Source organism: Ischnura elegans, chromosome 3 (genome assembly GCF_921293095.1).
Source record: "Ischnura elegans chromosome 3, ioIscEleg1.1, whole genome shotgun sequence".
NCBI classification, from domain to species: Eukaryota; Metazoa; Arthropoda; class Insecta; order Odonata; family Coenagrionidae; genus Ischnura; species Ischnura elegans.
Window position 1 is genome coordinate 129,021,721 of NC_060248.1, and position 26,023 is coordinate 129,047,743.

The 26,023-nt window shown below is 37.0% G+C and overlaps 1 protein-coding gene across 9 annotated transcripts in view; it reads right to left on the reverse strand.

Annotated features, from left to right (window-relative positions):
* Positions 1-26,023, reverse strand: part of LOC124156553 (neurofibromin) — a 115,273-nt gene that overhangs the window by 65,036 nt on the left and 24,214 nt on the right. For 4 of the 9 annotated variants that reach the window (XM_046531164.1, XM_046531167.1, XM_046531165.1 and 1 more), the window contains exons 12-26: positions 22,944-23,137; positions 22,106-22,289; positions 21,342-21,528; positions 20,869-20,910; positions 20,368-20,441; positions 17,157-17,330; positions 10,307-10,545; positions 8,970-9,141; positions 8,735-8,874; positions 7,306-7,521; positions 2,935-2,964; positions 2,700-2,843; positions 1,678-1,856; positions 556-767; positions 94-350 (exon numbers count right to left, since the gene is read on the reverse strand). In XM_046531164.1, coding sequence (XP_046387120.1) covers positions 94-350; positions 556-767; positions 1,678-1,856; positions 2,700-2,843; positions 2,935-2,964; positions 7,306-7,521; positions 8,735-8,874; positions 8,970-9,141; positions 10,307-10,545; positions 17,157-17,330; positions 20,368-20,441; positions 20,869-20,910; positions 21,342-21,528; positions 22,106-22,289; positions 22,944-23,137 — 2,444 coding nt within the window. The remainder of the gene's footprint in view (positions 1-93; positions 351-555; positions 768-1,677; positions 1,857-2,699; positions 2,844-2,934; positions 2,965-7,305; positions 7,522-8,734; positions 8,875-8,969; positions 9,142-10,306; positions 10,546-17,156; positions 17,331-20,367; positions 20,442-20,868; positions 20,911-21,341; positions 21,529-22,105; positions 22,290-22,943; positions 23,138-26,023) is intronic. The other 5 variants (XM_046531169.1, XM_046531168.1, XM_046531161.1 and 2 more) reach the window with 3 other exon arrangements.

Genomic DNA, 26,023 nt, shown 5'->3' on the forward strand with positions numbered 1-26,023 from the left:
ACTATTCGCACATCTACATTTAAGTACATCATGCTGTGGGTACCTTAAATGCTTTTTGAAGGAATAAAAGTAAGAATGCAAAATTGGACTTACCGAGCGGGATCAACCTCAAAGCTTTGATTGGGTTCATCGAGCAAAGGCCTAATCAAGGGCTCAAGAAGATTCTGCAAGTAACTAGCACCATAAATTTTGAAACAGAAAGCCATAATTTTACTCCCAAGAGAGTTTCCCCGAAATAAAGTCTGCATGCAATCAGAGACCTCCACTTCTCTGTAGAACATATTCCACAGCAAAGGAGACAACAGATGTTTAGCATCAAATAATGTGACAAACACCCTGGCCAGCTCATCCTGAAATTCAAAAAGGTTCATTTTTCACTCAACATTTTAAATAAAATAACTCTACATTGGCAATACTACAAAAGGTATCAAACTCAAATTATCTCAAATATTTAAAGTTAGACCATTAGTTGCCTCACATATTACGACTTGTAAATTCGTTTTTAAAATTACATAAACGTGTCAAGATTTCATATTTAAATCACATTAAACTCACCATCTGGGAAGTAGTTACAACATTTGCTAAAGCCATTGCTATTGGTAATTCCCCTTTATCACTAATCATGGTAACCAGCTGAACCAACTGCTCAAACCGATCTGCAAGTACAGTTTCTGCCAAGGTATCAAATTCAGTTCCCTGCTGAAGGATTTTGGTTAGGACTTCCATAAATGCCGCTCTAGTTTGTAAATCCTGATTATACCCCAGGTCTGAAGGAAAAATAGCAAAAGCCAGCAATAATAATAAATTCAACAGGCATGAAAAACATGAATTTTGATGAAGTTAAGAATAAAAAAAATAACTGAAAAATTATTTTTAATGCATTCATTTTACTTTGAAAAAGTATTTTTTTGATGAGAATTAGTTTTTTCATCCATTTTAAATTACAACGCCAAAAGTACTCTACGTTCTAATCATAGTGAACTTGAGTTACAAGGATAAAAATGAAAATGTTGTTGAAATATAAATATGAATAACTGCCAATATTTTGATTGAAGCAGTTGCTGTGTTTTGGGATGCTGTATTGACATTCAAATATTTGCATTTGGTATCAATGTGTTTTTAATTGTTGTGTGTCATTGGTTGGGTGCTTTCCAGTCATCGACACAAGTTGACCTGCGTCACGGTTTTCATGTTCAATTCTATGTGTGTCGCCGACTGTAGTGACGCAAGTCAACAAACGATTATGTGCAGGAATTGGAGAGCTATACACAGTTTCTGTGAGTCGACCCTAGTCGAAGCGTCAGTCGCATGAATATGGAAAGCACCCGTTGTTGGTTTTTGGCTGTGAATGGTTTTGGTAGACATTCTGGTGGTTTCGCTGCAGATGCATTGGGATTTCAAGGAGAGAGAAGTTTGAATAAAATATCGCAAAGGTTTCTAAAAATGTTGTTTCTGCTTTTTCATCGAGAAAACTAACGCAAAAGTTTAAAACACATTCACCATTAATTTGATGCAGATTGAGATATGACCACGTCATAATAAGAAACTTAATACGAGTTGCTACCAAGACGCAACTCGTCCAACTGACCACTTTAACACATACAAAACAAGTAAAAACCAAAACTGATGATTATGCAACATGCATTACTATATGAATTACTCCATATAACACCATACCTATTGAGTGCATGAGACCACTGTCAATGTTTGCAGACAGGAGATTTGACATGGCCTGAATAGTTGAATTCCTAAGTGTGCTCAATTTTCCAGCTTGAACCCGTTGCCTTGACACATCTTTATCAACATCTTGAGCTTCACTGCAGTCATTCAATAAATTCATAAACAAAGTGAAATACCTGCAAATAAATCAAAATGGAATTTTACAGTCAAGAATTGCATAGTGAAACAATATCAGAATTTATACAATATTAATAGAAGGGATGTACTATTTTTTGAATTAAAAAGCTGTTATTGGTAAAAACCTGATGAACAAATTATGTAGATTTATATTGTTTTGATAAATAATAAATTGAGGCCTCAAAAAATTCAACATTTTGTCTAAATAAAAATCAAATGCAAGAGTGCAGCCATATTTTCGTTAAAGGTCACCACTTTAGCTAGATGGTAACTAAACAAAGTACAACTTCAATGAATCAGGCACCCAACATCTGACAATTGACAAAAATTTCAGAAAACGAATAATATTTAAAAGAAACACATTTTAGCAACTTGACTAATGAACAAGTCCATCAGTGTACTGAGACAATTTCATTTTTGATAAAATTGTGTGATACAGTTCATAACAGGCAAATATGATTTAATTCAAAACTACATGACACTTAAAATTCAATTTTAAATTCATCGGAAGGAAAATAAATTCTGTATTTTTGGGTTCTATACAACCATAAAAGCCACAGTGCAGGTGCTGAAGCCATTCCATAATAAAATTTAATTGATTATATGCAATAAATACATAATTACACAGTCGGTGCATGATACATATCATATAACAGAAAATACAAAGTTACACAACATGTGCCCTTCAATTTCAGTTAGAGAAAATGAGTTTTCCAATTAATTTTTTATTTAAGTGGCACTCGATAATTACGTAGAGAAATGACATTACATGTACACATTTTAGGTTGCCTATATTATAAAGGCTATTCTAAAACAGATTTGTTTCCTTGAAAGGTACGTACTTGAGAAACAATTGGCTCTTTGCCTCCATGAGATCTCCTCGATCCGATTCTTCAGGCTGCAGAGGAAGCCCCCTCAGTAGAGCAGCCACTGCCTCCATACATGCTTGATCCAAATCCCTTTGGCGAAATGGATACAGGCACACACTAATTACAGTGTTAGTCAGGAATTAATGAATTTCCCACAGGTACAGGACAAAAAATTCATTCAAACAACTTTCACATTTTGATAACTTGCCTGTGCGGATTTGTCTCCATGCAGTCAGAGCTGCAATCCCAACATGAACAAAGGCGAAGAGGAGCAAGGAAAACAAACATTAGTAGGTACCTCTTCAATTGACAACATGAGGATAACCATGAGATTGAGCACCTCATTGATTCGTAATTCAAGAATCAATCAATCGTAAATATTAGTGATGGGTCGGTTCGATTCCTCGATTCTTCAATTCTCGGCCAAGAACCGGAATCGAAAATGAGTACTTGCCAAGGTGAAAAATCGATTCCGATTCCAGTAGTACTTCAAACCACAAATTTATATACGACCGCGTTTCCAACTGTCATTTGAATTTTCGCGCCGCGTACTCATAATAACAAAACACATTATGTTCTAGGGATGTGCGAGTACTTGAAAGTTCGAGTAGAGTCGGTGGTACTCGACTCGAGCGTTTCGAGTAGCATTACGAATGTCGAGTCGAGTAAGTTACGGTTACAGAGCTTTCGAGGCTAGTAGGTCCAGCAATCTGCCGACAGGAAGCGCTATCATGAAACTGAGGTAGTAATACAGTTATTAAAGCCGATAAGTCATTCTAATGCCTTGGCCTGGTAGTTTCAGCTTGCTGTATACTCTATAGTTGTCGAAGTGGGTGCCGAATACCTTTACGCCAGCCGTGGCGGCCGATCATCTTCCGACCCGGCGCACACCGGTCCGAAATCGGAAAAAGCTGGAATAAAGTCCAAAATCACCTTTCTGGGGATAGAGACTTGAAACTTAGCGTAAATACTCATAAATGATGTGATGTGATGATACAGTGGCCCAAACATGACCAACTTTTCAAAACCACGCACGATCTCGTTAATCCTTGAAATTTTTTAAATTTATCCAGGTGGTGTTGCGTTGGTATGATTTTTATGGAATAAAAAACGCAATATTCTTTTCACCTGGTGCTTTGCCTATACTTCCAATGACTTATGAAGATTTTGGCTTTCATCTGTCTGGTTTTACAACGCAAAATGGTCGACCCGTTTTTCACTTGAAGTTTGACATAAAGTAGACATTATCTTTCATTTACGAAAAATATAACTCGGAAAATTTGAACCACTATACAAAGTAGAGATTTCTAAAGAGTACTAAGTAGAAATTTTGGAAAAAAATGTTTGCGACGAAGGAAATAAGAGCGATTTTTCAATCGCGCGTCAAGACTGAGCTACTCACCGCGGAGCTCTGGGGCTCGGTAACTGAGGCCGATTTTTCAAGTTTTTTAAAACTTTAGTCTTGAAAATCGTCATTTAAATCACGGATAATCGTCTTCATAGACTAAAAAAACTAAACTGAGGGTGTTAGAAAGGGTTATGAATAGATCGACTTGACCATTTAATGCATTACTCGAGTGAAAATACTGAGGATTGGATATTTTTCGGAACCATCCCACGCATAAGAAATATGGCTCGGGTATTGAAGTAAAGTGAAGAGATTAAGTCGGCATGAGAGAGGAAAATGAACTGTTTCCTCGAAAGGCAACAACCAATACCCTTTTTCCCTTTCCACCTTTGCCGAGGTGAGTCGCGCGGAAAGGGGGTATTCACATCACAAGGCATCTTTTAGTCTTTTGTATTACTGCGTCCGTCCGATGTGATATTCATTTGTAGCGTTTAGTTTCTTTCTTGAACTTAAAAGAAAACAAGAGTCTTTAAGGTTGATTAAATGATGTGAGAAGTATAGATTTTTTTGGCTCTACAAAACTAAAGCTAAGTTCTTTAGTCCATTCACTTAGTCACTTAGAGTTCCATGAGGACTCAAGATCCATAAAGATCGGTGATATAGTTTTTTATAAAAATTCCAGTTTCCGAAATCTTGCAATTTTGGTAGGAAAGTACTTGCCCAGTCACACAAGTGTGTATCAAAAGGCAATTTTCTGCAGGCAGTAATACTGTAACATGGAGACATCAAAACCTGCTGGCTGAGCATAAGCATGTTGGTTTTTCTGCTTGAGAATTTGAAAGGGCCAAATATTACATGATTCAAATACATAGATAGTATTTAATCTTTATTATAACTGTGAATACGACTATACTCAGGGCTCTCTTGGAGCCTATGGTGTCAGAATCGATGGAATCGGTATCGGTAAAATCGGAATCGAAATGTCAGAATCGGAATCGGGATCGGAATCGTTAAAATTTTGTAATCGACCCATCACTAGTAAAAATAATGCAACTTTTCAACGAAAGCTTGATTGATGCTTGATTTCATAGTCTGGGTAGCATATTGCAGAAAAAATCAAGTCATTTATTCCATCTAAGACAAGAGCTGAGGACAGCCTTGACTGACTCACCCATTCCTATATGAACAACGTAAGTGATCTAAAAACATGATTCACAAATAAATACATATGTATTGAGTGTCCTCAGATTCCATTTTACTACCTTCAGTCAATTTCTCTTCAAAATTATCCTGGCCGGATTAATGGAAATGAAATTTGAAAAATCACACTCGGATAACTCAACCTCTATACCACTTGGATTTTCCATCTTCAACTCTTTCCCTCTATTCTTTCACCAAATTGTACCTGCTATTTCATTTTATCTTGATGGCCTATTTAATATAGACTATTGAAGCATGTAGCCATAAAAAATAATGGCAGCTCTTCCTATTTATACAAACCTAATGATATAACACACTCCTAAGTGCAACAACAAAATTCACAGAAAATGTAAAAGCTGAAGTCTAATAATAATTTATTATCCCATCAGTCACTTATTCATAATTTATTTCCCAATAAGGACAGGAATTACTTTTGGGAACTTGGCTCTAATTTAGGTTAAAATTTCATTCCTGTAAAAAAAGAATTTCACTTTAGCAATATAAAATGCTCACAACTTCTGCGAAATATTCTCCATAATGCTGAAGAAATGGGTTATAAATATCATCATAATGATTAATAAGCATGAAGAGACTGTAACCAAACAGTTTTTATACAACATTTATGTAAAATGGTATTAGCTTTATCATAAAAAAACATCAAAAGTGCTTAACATTATGCTAATTCCTGATTTTATAAAAGCAAAACACATTTTATCAATCAGCATGAATTTAAAAAGTATTTCCCAATTACCAATAGAGAATTCAAGACTGCTGATTTTAGCCAAAGAATACTGAAAAATCTACAAATAAATCTCTATGCTAAGTAAACAAGTTCAGGGAGAAGAAAATCAGACAGTGTAGTTTTGAAAGTCTTTTTAAAAATAATATAACACAACTTACAGAGATGAGGTTTATTTCATTTTCTTCAGTAAATCATGCCATTAACCAATGGGCAGAGTTTTAGGGGGAAGAGGGGAGGCCCCCTACCAATTAAAATAGTAATATGTCCAATAAAGCACAAAACCTGTACATTCAAGTACAATGAAAACAAAAACATCAAAAGTTTAAATAAATTTTAGTCCTAGATATTACTTAGTAGATAGTAATGTTGTTTTCAGAGGCTAATTTAGACAAATTTTCCACGAACACTTATAGGCAATGGAATACTCTGTTTCACTGGGGGATGTTCCATAGCCCCTTAAAAAAACCCTGAAGGATGCTGGCCTCCCTAGCATAAAACTCTAAACTTCCAATTATTCCTGCCCATGCATTATGTTTTTAATTTATGCATTATGTTTTAAAAATGATATCAGAAAGATAATGACAACTAACAGCAATATATTGAAAATGTTTTGATCCAATATTGGAAGACCTTGTGAGGGAAACACATAGGTGGCATTTGGTTCCAACAGGACAAGGAAACTGCTCATACTGCTCAGTTCCAATGATGAAGCTTTGACAGATATTCCCAACATGCCACATCTTTCTGTCGGGTGATTTGGTGTGGCCCGCACACACACACCGGATTTGAGCATTTGGGACTTGTTCTTGTGGAGCTACCTGAAGCAAACAGCTTTTAAAAATTGATCTCACACCTAGGAAGAACTCAAAAGAGCGTGTCAAAACGCATCCAAAAACTTAAGAAATCACCTCCGTCAATGTATCGCTGCAGGCTCCCGTCATCTTTCTCATGTTATTCTAAAAAATAAATACATAAAACAGCATGGCGTACTGAAGAAAATAAAATACACCTTGTTTTAGTAAGTTCCATCACTTTTTGAGAGACTTTTAAAACTGCGCTGTTTGATTTGCCACGCCCTGTATTCATTACCTATGCCTTACACTCAAAGGCTTCAACTTTTAAATGCACAATTTTACCAAAATTCTGCAATCAAAGGAGATCATTCTAAGACCAGAACACCTTTGCAAAAGAAAAAAAGAGAGAACTAACTCCTTAAAATGACTTTATTGAGTATGTTTCTATCGGTGTCAGCCAAATCAGCAAAGCATACAGCAAAAAATTATACTGACCTGGTGATAATGCTAACATCGCCTGAGCTGGGTGGAGCAATTTGTGGTGAAGTTCCCATTACCCAGTCCGTAAGATATTCGACCAACTTGTTTCGAAACTTCATCTCCTGTCTAAATGCTAGGTCATCACGCCGCTTCATCATCGCTTCCACCAGCTGACAGAGCTTTGTCTTAATGTGGACTGCATGAACAGTCATGTCAAGGTGCCTCACATACCTGTACAGTAATAAAGGTATGACTATAATTAAACAATTTTATTCAAAATAAATGTTAAGCCCAATGTCACTCTGGCCAAAAATCACAACTTAGACTTGGGATGATCCAGAAGAAAAAACGAAGTCACTAGCATTCACTTATTCCTCCATAGGCCATATTTTTACCCACGTAGGTATCAATGTATCAACATGCTAGCAGCAAACAATTGCGTTTCTTAATCAACATAGATACAAATGTGGTTGGTAGGTGACATCTCTAATTATGATCATCCAATCACCATGGATGCTACACGACATACCTATGACTTTACTTCCAAAAACTAACTCTAGTACCATTATACTTTGGTTTGGTGAAATCATTGCAGAATGATTCATAAAATAGAGACAAGGAGGATATCTTGTATTCCATGCAATCATTCACGCCTAATTCAAGTATAAATGAAGTGAAGGAGGTAGCCCCTTCATAACACAGAATAACTTAGCACCATCAGAACATCACTAATACAAAACAGAATCCTGTTTTGGGACCAACAGGGAAATGCCTAGGCCTTAAATGAAGAAGAAGCCAGCTAAATCTGATGTTGACCTTACAGAGGAGCACTGATGAAGAAGTATAATACAGTATATTCATTTTACTGTTGAATCAATTTTACAAAATAATATTCTGATAGATGAGGCAGCATTCAAAAAGAAGGATTACTTCAAGATATGAAAAACTATATCCCACCTATTGCCCAGCTTATTATGGCCATAACATGAATTAGTTGAATTGCTCACTAAAAAGAAAATGAACCTAGTAAATCATAATCCTGGAATGCACCTGGTCCTGCATATTACCGATTATCACTTTTCAAATATATTATCATTCTACTGGTCTGAATGGTCATTTTGGATGGCAAAAAAAAGTTCAATATTTCATTTTTACCCAACTCTGTGAGATACTGGTACTGCACCACTATCATTACCTCATAACTAAATCCAACAACAAGAGTTTCAACAGCAGCTTTCACACCAATAGTCTGCAGTGAAGTGATTTTAAAAGCAGAAAAACTGAGAGGACTTCATATGCCACCTCAGTAGAGTTGGCTCAGTCACCAATAATTCAAAAGTAGGCATTCGCCTAAAAAAACTATCCATGAAATAGTTTTTCACACAATTGACATGTTCAAATTGAAGAATTGCAATTGCTAACATTAGTTACCCAACGTACTTACCTCACAATAGCAAGCATCATTCCCTCAATGCTGGTAACACCAAGGTGCTCAGATGGGTGATCAGTCTTTGTGTCTAACACATTTTTCATGATGAAAATGATATGCTCAATAAATTGGGTGTTAATATCAGATACTATTACCTAAAAAATAGATCGTTTTTTAATGACAAATAAATCAATAAAAAATTTAATAGTAGTATCCTTGATATAAATGTTTAAAACGCGGCATAAATTACCTGTCCTTGTTGATCAAAAAATTTCTCCACAATAGCTTTGATTTGATCAAAAAGTATTGGGTAAAGAGCTGGCGACATTTCATGGCCAACCAATTCCTTGACATGCTTCTGAATTTGGGCACCAAATTTCTCATTGTTGCAGACTAGCAGGCGAAGGAGTTGACCAACAAATCTAAAATACAAAGATTTCCCTGTTACTACTAGCACCTTATTAAAAATTAAATAGAATAAATGACAAACATAAGTAGGAATCTAAGAAACAAATATGTACTTGGTCAAAGTCAACAAATATGGGGAGTATGAAGCATAGGGAAGTGAGGGAACTGGCAGGACATAAAAAACGACGGTGGGCCTGAAGAAAACCAACCCTGAATATGTACATGTATAAGGATAGAGTCTGAACACCTCCAGCCTCACATGTGTTCTGGCTTGGGGGTGGGCTGTAGACTCTGAACACATAGATATTCTACTAAAGAACTTTCACCCAATGTTTTTTAAACAAATGCCATCATCCCCTAAGAAAAATACAAATTATATCACCCACATTTCTTTTATCTCTCGCCATTACCATTAACAGATTACAGTTATGAATACTCTAGACTTTCTTAGTGCTGAATATATACTACAAATATCAAGCATGTATTACTAAACTAACCCCAGACAATTACACCCATGGCTCATATAGTGCAATTTCAATATAGGACAAATTCGTTCCTCGGGTAAACATCGCAACGCAGTGTAGCCTAATCAAAAAACTTAAATGCTCTCACGATAAAACGTGAACTTGCGCTAAGTACACACAAAATAGCTCTTATTTACGCATATTAACAGTATTTCTTGCCTCAAATCTTCTTTTCTGTTTATATGTTAATCGAAATTCATTGCTGTGCAATGGCCAAAAGCATTACTTGTCATTGGGTCCAGATAGCCGGCCTACCGAAGTAATTTATCTCGTCTTCTTAACAGAATGACAATAGTTAATTAAGATCATTAATTAAGTGTGGAGCTAGGGGAAATGAGTTTTTTTAAGCAATACGGTTTGAGACGTAATTTTTGCCGTCATAGGTTATCGGGCGATTGACTTCCAGGTAGAGCCTCCACGCTAAAGCCGTCAAGGTCATCGGTATTCACGGGGAAAAATGGAGCGGTGGCCGAGTTGCGCATGAATAGCATCAACACAGAAAAGGGTCCGCTATAGAGTCTCAAACACAATGGCTTCATTCCCTCCCAGCAGTCATAGGCCCTCTACGTCTCAGGAACGGAAAGAAAGGGACGGATATGTAGGGTTGACTAAGAATACGGTCCAAACAATCAATGAGGACCACCATTCCACTCACTGGGTGACTGGGCAGTACTGGACATCTTGACTAGAGCTTGGGAGCACACCACTGCTGGACTTGCGGGATTCCGCAACGCTTCCCGCCATGGCCGAGACGCAGGGAGGAGAAGTGGATGAGACGGCCGACACAATGCTGCAGAGTGGAGGAGGGCGGGGTGACGACGACTTGCGCTGAAGGCACACTCCACCCAGGGCACACAGGAACCCAGTCATGTTGGCCCACTCGTTGATCTGATCCTGTGGGATGATAGGAAATGGTCAAGCTTTTTATTAATGCTTGAAAAATAAGATTTGCTAAGATAATACACTCTTAAGCAATCGAAAAGAGGACTCATTATCCCTAATTAAATCCAGATAAACCATACATTAATCACACACAGTGAAGTTTCTGGTCTGGTAGAATACGCGTAGAGTATCTTTCAACTCTTGGTATGAACTTTTCGATGAATTTTTACACATTGAAAGAAAACACAAGCTAAATATTTCATTTTTAGCTCATAAATTCATAAACTGGAAACATCATGCAACTTAAAGAACAATTATTTATAAAATAATGCAATAATAACTCCAAGTAAACTGAAACAATGGTACATAAGACACATGGATGGAATTAAAAACATGTCATTGATCATTCTTTTTTCACAAAAAATACATTTGTCAAATATTGATTAAGTTATAAAATGCTGCTACAAGAAATGATGTAAGCAAGAAAGAGTGTTTCAATTACCTGAGATAATTATACCACTTTTTGGGAAACTTTTATTAGCAGTTGATACTTTGAATTATGAACTTGTAATCAATACTTCGCTAAGTAATCATTACATTAAAGGGGTGGTTACTTCACATAAACTTTTGTGGATTTAACAATTCTATTGATGAAAATACTCTGCTTTGACTGTTTACAGTTGAGACTTCAGATTAAGCAGGCATTACCTCATTTAGTGTTCTTAATGAATTGACAAATGGAGCAATTGTCCATATGAAATTTCAAAGGATTTCAAATGGGGTTCCCTTACTTTCATTTTCTGGTGGTGTCACCCCACCCAATAGCTATTTAGTAGTGCAGTTTATAGGCATATTCAAGGGTTTGCAGCAAAGAGTTCTGGATGGACTAATTTAGAAAAAGAAAGGTAAGAGTGTAGAGACAATTAAGAAGTGAATCCCACACAGTTAATCCATTGATATGCATACGCAGGTAGCCAGGGGGCCTATGCCTGAGTTTTCACTCGCATGCGAGGGAAGGGTTTCGTACGAGTCACATGACCTTCTTTCAAACGGCGAGTGAATTGGGTATGCTCAAATCACCAGATTCATTCACGGTCCCTCACTCACTTATTTACTCACTCCCTCAAACCCGGAGAAATTCTCTTTTGCACACACGAGAACAGTAGCGAAATGGCCGCTGTGGTAGTGCGACTGCAATTACTTGCTGATATTGAAAACATGGAGATGGAAGAGGAAGGAATTCCAGCCCTATGTACCAGCAACAATCCCCCATTCCACTGGGAGGTTCACCAAAATATCATCATCATCATCACTGGTCAACAATCCTAGGATTGGTTTGACGCAGCTCTCCACTCAGTTCTCCTATCAGCTAATCTTTTCACTCCTACGTATTTCTTCTCTTTCACATCTCTCTTTACTTGTTCCATATATTTTGTTCGAGGTCTTCCTTTTCCATTCTTGCCTTCCACCTGTCCTTCAACGATTGTCTTCATCACGCCATCATGTCTCAAGATGTGGCCTATAAGGTTGTTCCGTCTTCTTATTAAGGTTTTCATGAGGCTTCTCTAATCTCCTTATAATCTTCTTAGGACTTCCTCGTTACTAACTCGGTCGATCCATTTGATTTTCATCATTCTTCTGTAGCACCACATTTCAAAGGCCTCTATCCTTGCTTTCTCCGCTGCGGTCATTGTCCATGCCTCACTTCCGTATAGGAGCATACTCCAGATGTAGGTTCTTATGAATTGTTTCTTTACTTCCATATTTAAGTTTCCCGCTGTAAGCAGGTCTCTCTTTTGGTGGAATGCTCTCTTCGCCTGGGCTATTCTGCTGATAATTTCTTTCTTGCTTCTCCCGTCACTAGTTATCTTGCTTCCTAAATAACAGAATTCATCCACTTCTATCAGTTTTTGCCTCCCTATTTTAATGTTGGTATTGACTTCTTATCTTCTGCTGCATACTAAGATCTTGGTTTTCTTCGTGCTTATTTTCAGTTGATATCTACTCATTACCCTAACCATATTAACCAGAATATTTTTCAAATCCTTCTCTGGAGATATACCAAATCCTTCTCTGGAGATACCAAAATATATAGGCTGAATAAGGATTTAGCAAGGCAACTGGTCTATGACTCGACTCCCTTTCTTGAGGTGAAGTTGAGATCGTCGGCACTGTCAGTTGAAACTAAGGTATTTGCCATAATTTGTGAGTCCACTGGCATTTCAGAAAACTGTAAAATGTTACTTTATTTAAAGACATTTTAGTCTTGAGTTTATTACTCATAGTATAATTTTGGATTCACTGTTTAAGTTTTACAAATTTCTTCCAAATCCAATCAAACACTGTAACTGCTCAAATATTTTATAGACTGACCCAATAGAATCACAATGAAAACCTACTAGGTACGCACTTGCATATTGCAGAGAATGCACGTAAAATATTTAATGGGGATCGGATTGGTGTGGTGGCCAGAGTGTTGACTTCCCACCCCGAGGGCTTGGGTTCGAATCCCAGCAGTGGCAGAGAATTTTCAGAGACTGCCCCATCCCTGCTTGAACATTGTGTGGAGGGCATTTCAAGCGAAACACTCCGTCCGTCGGATGGGACGATTAGCAGTGGTCTCCTTGGCACCTTTCGTTAAAAGCTGGCTAATGCTGATGCCAGGTTTCTCTCCACCCTTCCTTACATACCCTTACCACAAATGACCTCGGCTGTCGGTCGCCTCTTGCAAATACCAAAATATTTAATCAATAAACAACGATGGAAATTTATTTTGAAACAAACTGATACACATGAAACTTATGAAAATAATTATTGTGATTTAAAAATTTTCATCATATATAAAATACATTATTCTACAGAAGCGAAAGGAACAATAATCGCATCCTACATGCTGAATTTTATGAACTATCGTCTCAAAATAACACACTGCACAATAATGTTATGCTCTCATCTTCTTCCATTCCTTGCACAATTTGTTTACCCTGCACCAGCATTGTCAAGTCCTCCCATGGCTTCATGGCATCCTTTGTGCTATGCAGAGAGGAATGGTCTCAGAACATCATTAGCAACATACAGCAGACTCCCGATTATCCGGCTGTGATTTAACCGGGTTGCGGATTATCCGTGCACGAGTTCACGGTCCTTCAAAGTTTCCGGCGATCATTATGAAAAAATAAAATCGAACTCAAAAGCACCAAGATATTTGCATTTTTTTTAAATACAATGCTACACCGCCTGCATAGACAATTTGTCTTAAGTCCTGGTTTTCTAAAACCGCTACTGTGTGATGGCGTAATTGCGAGGCCGTTGCCTTCACAGGAGTTCTGTGCTCCTCTTTTCCAAACATCTCAGTGCGGGATCAGGCGCATTAGTTATGGATCCACGTCGTGCAGCACTTGCATCCCGGGCAACTTGTACAAGACGCGAATGCTCGGCATGTTGCCTGTCAGTGTAGTTTCCGATGCCGCCCAGTGGGTTCGAAGGCATTCCTGCAAACCACTTTTCTGAATCTGTGAAATCACAGCCACCGGTGCATGGTTTTCAGAAACCAGGTATTATGTATAGCAGTAGGAATATGAGTACAATCACATTATCACCGTAAACAAGATCGCGGAAAGCAATCTAAAATAATAGACAATGTGCGTAAGTAATAATAAATTGTTTGATTTACGTAAATTATGAAAATTACAAGAAATTAAAGTTTGGATTATCCGTGTTTTACCGATTGTTCATGCCGCTTTTCCTCATCATTAGCCCTGATAATCCAGAGTGTATTGTATTCGCATTCCCAGAGAAAAGGATGCATAGAGAAAGGTGGGCAATGATTGGGAGCACACTTACCTGTTGCCTACTGTCGCACATCACCCTTTGAAGATGCTTCGGAAAAAACCAAATTCCCCTTCGTTGTGCAAGATCAGTCGTGCGAGTTCAGTCGCATACAAGAAATTTTGAATGGACTTAAGTACAGGGAGGGTTCTCAGTTCCTTTTAGAAGCTTTTAGTGCCACCCTCCCCCTAAAAAAAATGTTTTCATTGGTGGTGACTGTCCACCATACATCCCTGTGGGAGGCAACCAGCCCAGAGTCACTTACCCCCTGACTTTCTCTTAACTACTCAAAGATGTGGACTGATAACAGAGTTTCAGATAACAAATTTGCTCAAAATAGGATACTATTTAGAGATGTGCGAATAGTATCCGCGAATACTCGAATACCTCGAATACTAGAAAGTATTCGATATTCGAGATTTCGAATAGTTATGCGAAAAGTACCGCCTCGAATACCTCGAATACTTTGAATTTCGCGTCATACACTGTCGCACGCACGTCGTTGGTAGTGACTCGGAAAAATGTAGAGAACTGTAGTCATTTAGTGCTCGCAGCGCCGTTTTACGCAAGCTGACGAATTGCATCAAATTCGTGGATTTTAGCGGTGAAAAGTGTTCGACGAGGGGAACCGAAAATAGTCGGGTGAAAAAATCCGAAAATCCTCGATTCCCCCCACCAGGAGAAACTCAGTGCCGTGGGATAGCAACCTTAGGGCATTTCCCACGATCCTCTTTCCCCCTCCATTCAGCACTCGCCTCAACCACTCAGACGCTTTCCTCTTCTCCGAAATCAAGCAAAAGGTCCCAGCTCGCGCAGGGATCGCATTACGAAGACCCCTGCTTCGAAAAAAATATCGAGTTACGAGAACAATAAAAACGTGTTTCACGCCCTTCCCCCTTTTCTCACCCACTGACCTTTTTCTGGCTACCTGCTTCGAAGTTCCCCATTTCTGGAGGTCAACTGCTGTGTGAGTACCGTGGGATACTTACATTAGCGCATTTCCCAAGGTCCGGTATCCCTCTCCATTCAGCACTAGCCCCCCCTCTGAGGCTTTCCTCTTCTTCAAAATAAAAAAAGGTCACAGCTCGCGCAGGGATCATATTACGAAGACCTTAGCTTCGAAAAAATACGCGAGAACAATAGAAACGTGTTTCGGGCCCTCCCTTTCCTCCCCCACTGACCTTTTTTTTCCTACCAGCTTCGAAGTTCCCCATTTCTGTGGAGGTCAACCGCTGCATGAGTCATCTATTAGCACAAAGGGTGTCTAAGAATGACTTTCGTCAATTGATGTTACACCTTTATTGAATTGAAATATTAGTAATGTGCTCGTAATTTCAAAAAGAATAAGACCAAACACGACGTATTTCTGAGTTTATTTAAGCATTTTACGCAAAGAAATAAATGTCAAAATTCGACGGAGACTTAGCATTCTGGCGAAACTCGATATGAGCAGCAGAGCTTCTCGGAAGTTGATGCGGTATTTTTTTCCGAAAACATATATCAAGTTACAATTTATGAGTGGTGCTATAAATCTTTATTGTTACAGTCACAGACAAAAGGATATTTTCTCAGAATATTTGGTTTCTCCCTGATAGCAATTCCAATTCATCTTCTTATCTCGTGAGAACTCCCAAAGATGGACTGAAAATAATTGAAGATAATCCGGTGGAAAAGTGCTTGTATTTTGCAAAATACCTCAGATTGTCAGCTAGCACTTGGCAGCAGGAGTGGGGGTAAAGCGATGTTAGTTGAATTAATTATATGCCCAATTGTTTCCATAAAACTAAATTATTCATTAATCAGCTAAATTCCTGTTCGAATCATTTTAAGGAAATCAAAATTACTCCCCAAAATCTTGTGTTGCCTGCTGCATAGGCAACCGAGTCAAACATTCCAGCATTCATCATTTAGTATTCGAGGTATTCGAAATTCGAGGTATTCGAATATTCGAGCTATGATTTAATATTCGAATTCGATATTCGAATTCGAGAAATCTGCTATTCGACCCATCTCTAATACTATTACATACTGCAGCCAGAACCCTTAAGTTTCACATTTTTGAATAAATCAGGATGATAAAGTAAATAAAAATCTACATGTGGAGAAGGCGATACAAAAGGAAAACTTTACAATAAGGGAATGAGGACCAAGTAGCAAAGAAAGTCAAATTTTTTTAATAAAAGAGGTAATAACTGCCTTGGATACCAAAAAAATTTTTTCTGAGTTAACCCACATAGCAACAAACCTCTCAGAGACGTCTCACTATGGTCTTGAATATCACATATGTCTCGGAGATGTCTCAGAGATGTAATCGTGAGACGTTCAGGAATTTAAAAAAAAAAAACATTGAAATGCCATCAATACCTTCCATATATATTTTTCGGTGCAATCTGCAGTTTTGATTATTAAAATCACGACATTTAATATGGGTTTCTTACTTTCAAAAGGCCATCCAACAAAAATTTGTCACTACAAATGATCGAGAAAAGTAGGCCATAAATGTATAATTTGCATTTAATTATTTTTTTTCCTAAATTTAAAGCATACCATAGTACAAAGTTTAATGAGACATCTCAGAGACCATTTTTTTTTTTTGGACATCTCAGAGATGTCTCTGAAGCTCTAAGAATGTCTCTGAGACGTAACACGTGATATTCGAGATGACTCAGAGACATATCCGGGACGTATTTTTGCTATGTGGGAATGAAAGAGCATTTTTTTCTACGATCTCAATACAACTCAATTGATTTGACAATGCAGCTAGATTAGAAGATGACACACACACACGCCCTTACCTCCAACTCGTGCTCTGAACTTTGATGCGAGGCTCTCCTCTTGCCCATGCCTCGGTGGAATGCAGCCTCCACTTGGCCATCCTCCATCTTGGCTTTCGGATACGACGTGAGCATTTTGGTGGACGCCTCCCAGTTGCGGAATGTCTCCTCCCATGCCTTGGGCACGGACACAAACTGGAGATATAGAGGATTGCGCAGATGGGCCATAAAGCATTGACAGGGAGTTGTATGGTAAAATGGATGGTTAACAGGACACTCAGAGGTGATGCAGGAAAAAGGAAGCCAGAGCAACATGCAATGCAGGAAAAAACCCAGAGCACAATCACATCTATACATGATAAACACACACAGAGAACACTTATAGACAGAGAATATCCCATTGACCAGAGCTGTTTACAGGAAAATTAATGGAAAACATAAGTAATCAGGGTGGCCAGCTAATCACAATTTATTTTTCATGTGTTTCCGAGGTTTTTGATCAAAGTTTTACATTTTCCTGAAAAAAATTAGAAGGAACTGCTTGACTGGAAATCCCAAGAACGGTTGGTTTAGCATTGTTGAAATTAGACCTATACTGCAATCTATTTCGGTTTATATGAGTTTAACTGCCTCTTCGGAGGTTACTCCACCACCCATAGGAGCATATCAAGAAAGAGATCAACCAGGCTATCTGATAAGAGCAGGCATTCCGACCAACTCCCAAACCACACCATGTGAGCCCATTGTGGTCAGGTAAGAAGAGGGTTGGAAAACTGATCAAAATACATGAAACTACCTGATGCACAGGGTCTAGCATAGTATACATGAGCAGCAAAAATAGAGACACATTAAACATTAGGAGCAAAGGTGAAGTTAATTAGTTCCTCCTAGCGGCCCCATTAAAATTAATGAGAAATTTCTGGTGTTTATGAGAAAAATGCAAAAACCACACGGATGTTCAAGAAATAATGATTCCTTCAAGTTTTCCACGTTTTTCAGAATTTCAATATCACTGGACACCCTGAAAAAGCTCACCAACACCAAGATGGAGCTTCAATAATGAATTACTTCAAAGGCTTTGAATAACATTACAGCACAGAGTGGTTAAATTAAACCAGATTATGCCACATATATTTAACCTATTTTCAATGCAAAAACATGAAATTAATTCTAAAATAATTAGTTTCTCCACATTTTTGCAGTTAGTTATGAAAGAGGTTACTAACAGATAAAGAAAGTTGGTAAGAATATAATATACCACTTGTAGACCCAATTAACATGAAAGATACACATATTATAACAATCTAAAATTATTTGGCCTCACATCTCCATGTTTTTAGGTAGCATGAAGCATGAATTTCCAGGTCTCCAAGAATCATTATATCAAATATGAGGTACTACACTTAAAATACTACATAGACAAGTTTTTGGTGGGCATTAAGTAGCTAAAATATCTACAGAATAAGCAAACTTTGTTCAGATTCTTCCCTCATTCATTCATACTTGTGGAGCATGTTTCACCCATTCACCACTTCAGGACCAAATGACAAAACTGTGGTCCCAAAATATGAATGAACAAGGGAAAACCACAACAAGCAATGTTCATTCATAGTGTGCCAGCACAACTCTTTAGGGCACCATAAATTTGGTAAAAGAATTATGATGAATCAAAATTAATTTATCGCTAATTATCTCATTGCCACCATGTATGCCCACTAAGTCAACATAATTATAGGCTAATGTCTTTCTCAGCAGTGCTGCAATGCATATGTGCTACACTGGATGTGGTTGAAAGCAACTCTGTGAAGCACTAAGAATCTTTTTTTTTTTAGGATTAACATAATTTTTTTCCTAAATGAGCACAATTCCCAAAAACTTTATCATTAAAAAATGGAATAAAATCATTAATAATTTTAAAATAAATCATAATTTTTCATTTAAATCAATACTTTTTTCACAAATTTCACTTTTCACAAGAGAAAATTTAAACTAGCAAGCAAAAGAACAAGAGTAAACAAGTTAGGGGCACGTTTTTTTCAACCCAATATACTTCCTCACATACCTGCCTAGAAAATCATCACTATGCGATGGGAACAGAAAAACTGTGATGATCAAAATTAAAGAGACCTAAATAATCCTTAAAAGAATAAATTTGGAAGTGCAGACTGAGAATTCATGCCTTCCTTCTCAAATCAACATATTTTTAAAAGCTTAAAAAAAATAGTTTTTTCAATAGCCTTAAATTTAAAAAGAAGTACTCTACTTGGTTGACTTTGCTCGTGCATATTAAGATAGTATTAATATTAATTTTGTGAAGGAGAGGAAATTTATAAAACTGAATTGAATAAAAGACTTCCCTTCAATAATAAACAAAAATTATTCCACCCAAGCCACATGAGACACATCTGGCAAATAACATGCCAGTCAGCACAAAAGAGAGCCCATTTTACCCCATTTTTACAAACAGCCAACCGTCAAGACATGAGTTCCACCTTTCATAAAATTATTTTAACGAAAATAATTATCCGATGAAAATTAGTGCTCTCCTCTATTTATTTACGAAAATAATCCGGTAATTTTTAAGTACTTGAATTTTTGTCATAGCCTTTCATCGATAGCGTGTATATAATGTGAAACTATTTGCGAAAATAAATCGAAAATGATTTGAAAAATATCACTACAGTGTCGCTGTGGATATATTGAACTTTACTTTTATACGTTAAACTTTTCTCGACCTCATACAATTAAATAAATTCCTCACTTTATATTTTTTTACACTTCACTTTTGGCAATTCAGCACACAAGTAGTAACGTGTTAAAGAAAGGGTAAAGATTACTAGGGTAAATTTTCCCCAAATTAACAGAAAAATTTATCTTTATTTTGTATTAATTTGTCTTAATTATCTTTTGTGCTGACTGGGACGGAAACTAAATTCGATATACATGACAGCTGTAGAGGAATCTCATTCAAGAATGTCATGGCATTATGAAAAATTGGCACATACATGACATGACGGATTAGTAATTTAAACTACCATAGAAATAACCATTTGTGAAATGTGCATGTATTTTTAAAAATTACATCCATAACATTAAGTGTAGATAAGAGGAAAGTTTTATGGAAATCTATATTCAAAATTTGGATAAATTACATCCACTAAAATTACGTTACTACTCCCAAGTTAAATAAATCACCTTCACCACACAGAAACAATGTAAACTTTTAACTTACAGGTTGAACTCCATTAGCGCAGTGTTCAATCTTGCGGAGTAAAGCCATTATTCTCTTTTGCAATGCAGCTCGACCTTGAGATAGAAATATTAATAGTGAGAAGGGGTGCATTGAGAGAAGCTAACATGATAATGAATGAAAATATCTTAAACCATTTGAGAGTGGAAGCTAAGTGGTAAGAGAAACAGTACACATATGACTTCTGAACTTCACACACAGGCTAATTGAAAGACTTCACTTGCATGTTGGGATCCATGACCACATGATAAACAGAACTGAGTGCTGCATGAATTATGCAAATAAAACATAGGAATATATATTCAAGACACTCTTCAATAATGTGGGCCTAACAGATAGAAACTCTGGAGTTGACAATAACTGTAAATTGGGAATGAAAATTTGTGGCGACACAAAAACGACAACAGAGCAAACCAAAACAACAAAATATGCTTGAGCAGCACATGACAACAGCAAGAATAATGTAAATATAGTCACACCTACCCTGATAAAACTCTCGAGAAAATACTTTTGACTCCAGGCTGGCTGTATTGAAACAGAACACTCAAAAATTAAACAACTGTTATTGTCAACCACAAGACAATAAAACACTAAAGTTATTCTCACAACACTCTGATGCTAACAAATACAATGAAATGGTAACATAACTCAAATTCCACACTCATCACAATTTTTTAACGTGAATTGCAGGTAGAAAGAAAAGGCACCACAAATAAATGATAACCACCTAAAATTTTGACAGATTTGAAAAGATTTGAAAATGGCCAATTACAATTTTCTTGAATAGATATTCCAGAGTGCCACATCAGGAACAATGTAAGTAATGACACCTTTACATCTTGCAAACCGTTTATTCAGGTGGCATTGCATGTATGCTCTTCAATGATTGAAACATTTTCAAAGTTTCATGTTTTTCTGCGCAACAACAGATGATGTTGGAAAAAACAAAAACTTACCAGTAGTGAGTATGTTAGATGCTGCAGCAAGTTCCTGGTACACATGGTAGTTAGGCAAATGATAAGTAACCGAAACCTCCTCAGATCCACAACGAACCTCAGCTTCCTCACACAAAAGGCTGAAGCATGACATGGAAACTAAAACAGCTTCCATATCTATGCTCCACAGGTACATAAAGAAAACAACCTGAAACAAGAGATAGGCACTAAGGTCGGTTAAATATGTGGAAGGCTTTTAGATCATGAGTTACCATAATGAATTGCAGAAAACTTTAAATTCATACAATTGTTTGGACCAAAATATGGGCACTGAGTAAAATTCAAGAATATAAAATCCAAGACTCGTGTACTAGGAAACAAAAATGCAAGATTTGCAAGTAACTTGGACATCTCATTTTCTTTGATACATTAACTAATCACAAATGTTATTTTAACCTGTGAGTGAACATAAAATAAATAATATTTGTGATATTAATAAAAACCTACGTATTTCGGAAGAAAGTGGTAGCATAAGTAATTTTCTAAGAACCTCCAATATCCCTTATCCCTTAACAGCATGAAAAAATCATTTATAACAAAGTCATTACTGGAGCAAATGGAATTAAAGTCCCACAAATTTTCGTGACGTACATAAAAAATGAATGAGTCCTGAATTAAATACTAATGGAAATAATCACATGATAATCCCAAGAAGGATCCACAGTGCCAACTTTTAGTAGCAAAAGAACTAAAATGGTAAAAACTTAATTAGTTCACAAACTTGCCTCCAACTTGATGTGTGCTTGTCTGCAGATAGCGATTTGGCTTCCAACAGTTGCGTAGTCTTTGTGGCGAAGCAAGAAGGCATTCCTGCACACCAGTATTTCCCTCAGCCATTTGAGAATATCAGTGTAATTTAGAATTTGGTGCTGGATGAGTTTTTGGGATATGGAAAACAGCACCTGAGAACTGCACCATGATTTGAAGAGAGAGAGAGAAAAGAAGGCACTTGAAGAAATATGCTAAATATGAAGAATGCTCACATTCCACATATAAAAGAATTTGCATCAGAGGCAAAAAATCTAATTTATTATTAAGAACTTTATAATGACAGACAGCGGTGCAAACACCAGCTGTGGCTCAAATGGATGAAGAACTCAACAGACAAACCATAAACTATCCTCCTGGTACCAAATTTAATGCCCCTTTCTTTTTGCAGGTAAATTAAGCTACCTTATACAATTATTAGCATCATTATTTCTGTGGGTAAAGTAGTATCTCAAAACCTGACATGCATAAACTTTTATGTACCGCAATACATGTTTAATATAAGAGTCTTGACTCAATTTGAGTGCACTTTCTCGAAAAATCGAAGTGCTCCTTTGGGTTAAGAAGTACTGCCTACTGAAGTGCCATTAGAAGGCAAAAAATATTCCACCAGCTGAATAAATATGCTGTTCTGGATGTTACCGGTAAGTGTGCTGATTCAAAAATTTCCTAGCTCAAAGAAAGGTTGGAAAAATTCCACACAGCCACCTATTAATTTGCACCTACTCCATCAAATGAATTTTTAAAGTGAGAGAACTTGCGGATTTACAAAAAAATAATTTCTGGAACACTTACCTAACATCCCAGAATGTATTGATGGGAGCTTCTGGATTCCAAACCTCTATTTTTTCAGGATGGTGCAGAACTAATAGTGCCTCCATGGCTTCCTGAGCCACATCAGGCATTGTTGGTTGGTGAACAAGGGATACAAGCCCATTAATAAGTTCCAACGTAGAACTCTGAATTTCATGCCCAGCTTTACCCTGATTCTGAGAAGATGCAGATAAATACAAATGAGCCGAGTGAAACAACCTATATTTGATGAACAAGTATTATTAAGAATTAATCAACACTGTAATAATGCCTATCACCAACATAATTTTTATAAAACTCAAGTTTATTCCCTAAAATTGATTCACTGCAATGTCATTAAAAACCTTTTTGGATGCCCTCATTACCAGATAAAATGGTCAATAGCAGAAAGAAAGTATGCACTGAACAGAACAAGAAACAGCTACTAGACCCATGTTAATTCAAACATAAGTACATCATGAAATGCATGGATAGATATAGGGCACGGAGTAAATACATCAGATAAAAATAATGATCGTCCCAAACTTACTTTTGAAAAACCATAACAAATAAGCATTTAATGTTTTTCTTTGGAAATATATACCTACATTGTTCGAAATAGAAACCACAAAAGTTTTACATAACACTTCCCAATCCAGCTTAGTCGGTTTGCTGCTGGAATTTTATGGTACTGGTGTAGAAGATCAATAATCTGCAACGCTTGGGACTAGACGCAGTCCAGATAACAATATCTCTAGTGTATAGATCAGTAAAATGGAAAAAGGTAAGACTATAACACAGATAATATTACATTTCGGAACATTTGCTCGACTCTACAGAAATGATGCATGCAGAAATTAGTCAGGGGGAAAGTGATGATAAAAACTCGATCAAATTCATAAAATTTATGATTAAAAATGTGATTAACAAATATTCAAGACATATGAAAAAGTTCTTTCATAAATCGTGAAGGTAGGTTAGTCGTCAAAGTGATCTTATTGAGGCTGCCCACAAATGGGAGGAAAATGGCAGAATATTTTTACAATCTAAATAGAACATCAATGTATTGCCTCTCCATATTTTTCAATGTGCACATGTAGCAAATTCTAAGTCATTTTCACGACTACTAACATAAACATATCGGTAACTATCAAATCCTTGGATTGGAGGTAGTCCCACTTCGAATGTGTTACCATACAAAATAACCGATTGTGAATTTGAACCCTGAAATTGAATACTAGTAGTTGCAGCTTATCTCACACATGCAGAGAAGGCGAGCATTTTGAAAAAACTATTTGGCATTAACTTCATAAACAATTTTCCACTAGTCCGCATGATTCATATGGAGATAGGTCCTTCAGGCTGCAGGGCTTATCGAGGGGTCTTCCACCTAACGACCAACTTGAGAACATAATGCAGGGTAGTCTTTCACTTCTCTCTTGCAACTGCTTATCTTAATTCCAAGTTTCAAACACGGACCATTAAGAAGGGCTAAAGATGTTTTGAGAATCTCTAGTTGTGAAAAGGGATTGCTATATGCAATACAAAACTACTGCAAGCCTCCAGTGCACGGAGGAACTGACTATTTAACTTGTGGATTTTCAAAAATAGACAAACTTCTGATTGGAAAAGAGTGCTATCACCTGAAAAAATGGAATCTTAAGAAATGTGATTTAAACAACATGTTGATTCTCACTGCTGCAAAATGAGTGCATGTAGAAAAAAGACATCAGCAGAATTCCCCTTCATACGGTTGGAGCTCAATGAATGAAAAAGTAGGAAATTGTATTTCAAGAAAGAAAATGAACTCACATCATTCATGTGCCACACATTTTTCATAAAACTGCAGATCTCCTTGCATAGATTTTAAGTAATTTTGGGTGTGCGGTGCGCACAATGTAAACTTCAAACCACTTCCATTCCCCTCCAAAATAATTCCAGTGAGTTCAAGGAATAGACATTGTATGTTTGTACTGTGAATTCTGTTACACGAGATCACCACATTTAGGTATCCCAAGTCACGTAATGAAATATATTTCGCAGAAGAAAACGGCAAATTAGATTACTAGCTCTCGTGGGATTAGTGTGAAGACAGCCAAGCTCTGAGACGACATTTAAACCAATTAGATAGCCATATTTTCAATGCAACTTAATAAAATAGAAATTTCAAAAAATTCCTTCTGAAAACCTTCTGTTGCTTAGATGCTTCTCTTATTCCCATTTTCAGATTATCGATCTTCTATTGAATATACATGCAGAGGTGGAAACAGTGATAGGGGAAATTGACAGCCAAGGTGTGAGACAACATGACAAATTGCATGGACATATGCCATTCGTTCGAACATTAAGCACTCACTGATTGGTACAAAAAATATCATTAATAAGTAATTTAAGATTACCGGGACTAGCCACGGTATTAACTTTTACGGGAGTCACCCGCAATGCACAAATTGTGCGAAAAATCCACAGGGAAAAAATCATTCCCCAAATCAATTATCCTGGTTAGGCGAATGATTTTTTCTGTGTGGATTTTTCGTACATCATAAATAAGCTTCCAGTATGAAATTAATAGTGAGTACATCTACTCTTTACCATTCAATATATTAAAAGAAACTGAATTATTCCTATTTACACATGATGAGCCAGGCCATTATACACCCATGCCTCATACAGTGCAAGGGATGCGTTCCTTGGGGTCTTCACACTACACGAATTTGCATTATATGAGAGTGTTTTAACAATGGTAAGATAGGGATGCATTCCTGGTAGCATAGATGTTGTGTATTGAATTTCCTCTAAACCATACATACTCCTATCAATAGCGTTAGAAAACCTTCTTCATGTAAACTTTTAAAGTTTAAAAAAATTGGTACGTGCTTTTGAAATTCCCTCCTGCCGTGCGGGTGGGCTAACATCTGCTATCTCAGGGGTTCGTAATGCATTGCCGGCAGTTGACGAATTTTCAAACCAGCCTAAAAACAATTATTGTGTTACCCAGGCCCCTTCGTCGCTCATCCAAGCTGGTGCTAATTTGAATACCATTTCATTGCTCGCGGAGTTTGTGAATGATAAATCATAACTGG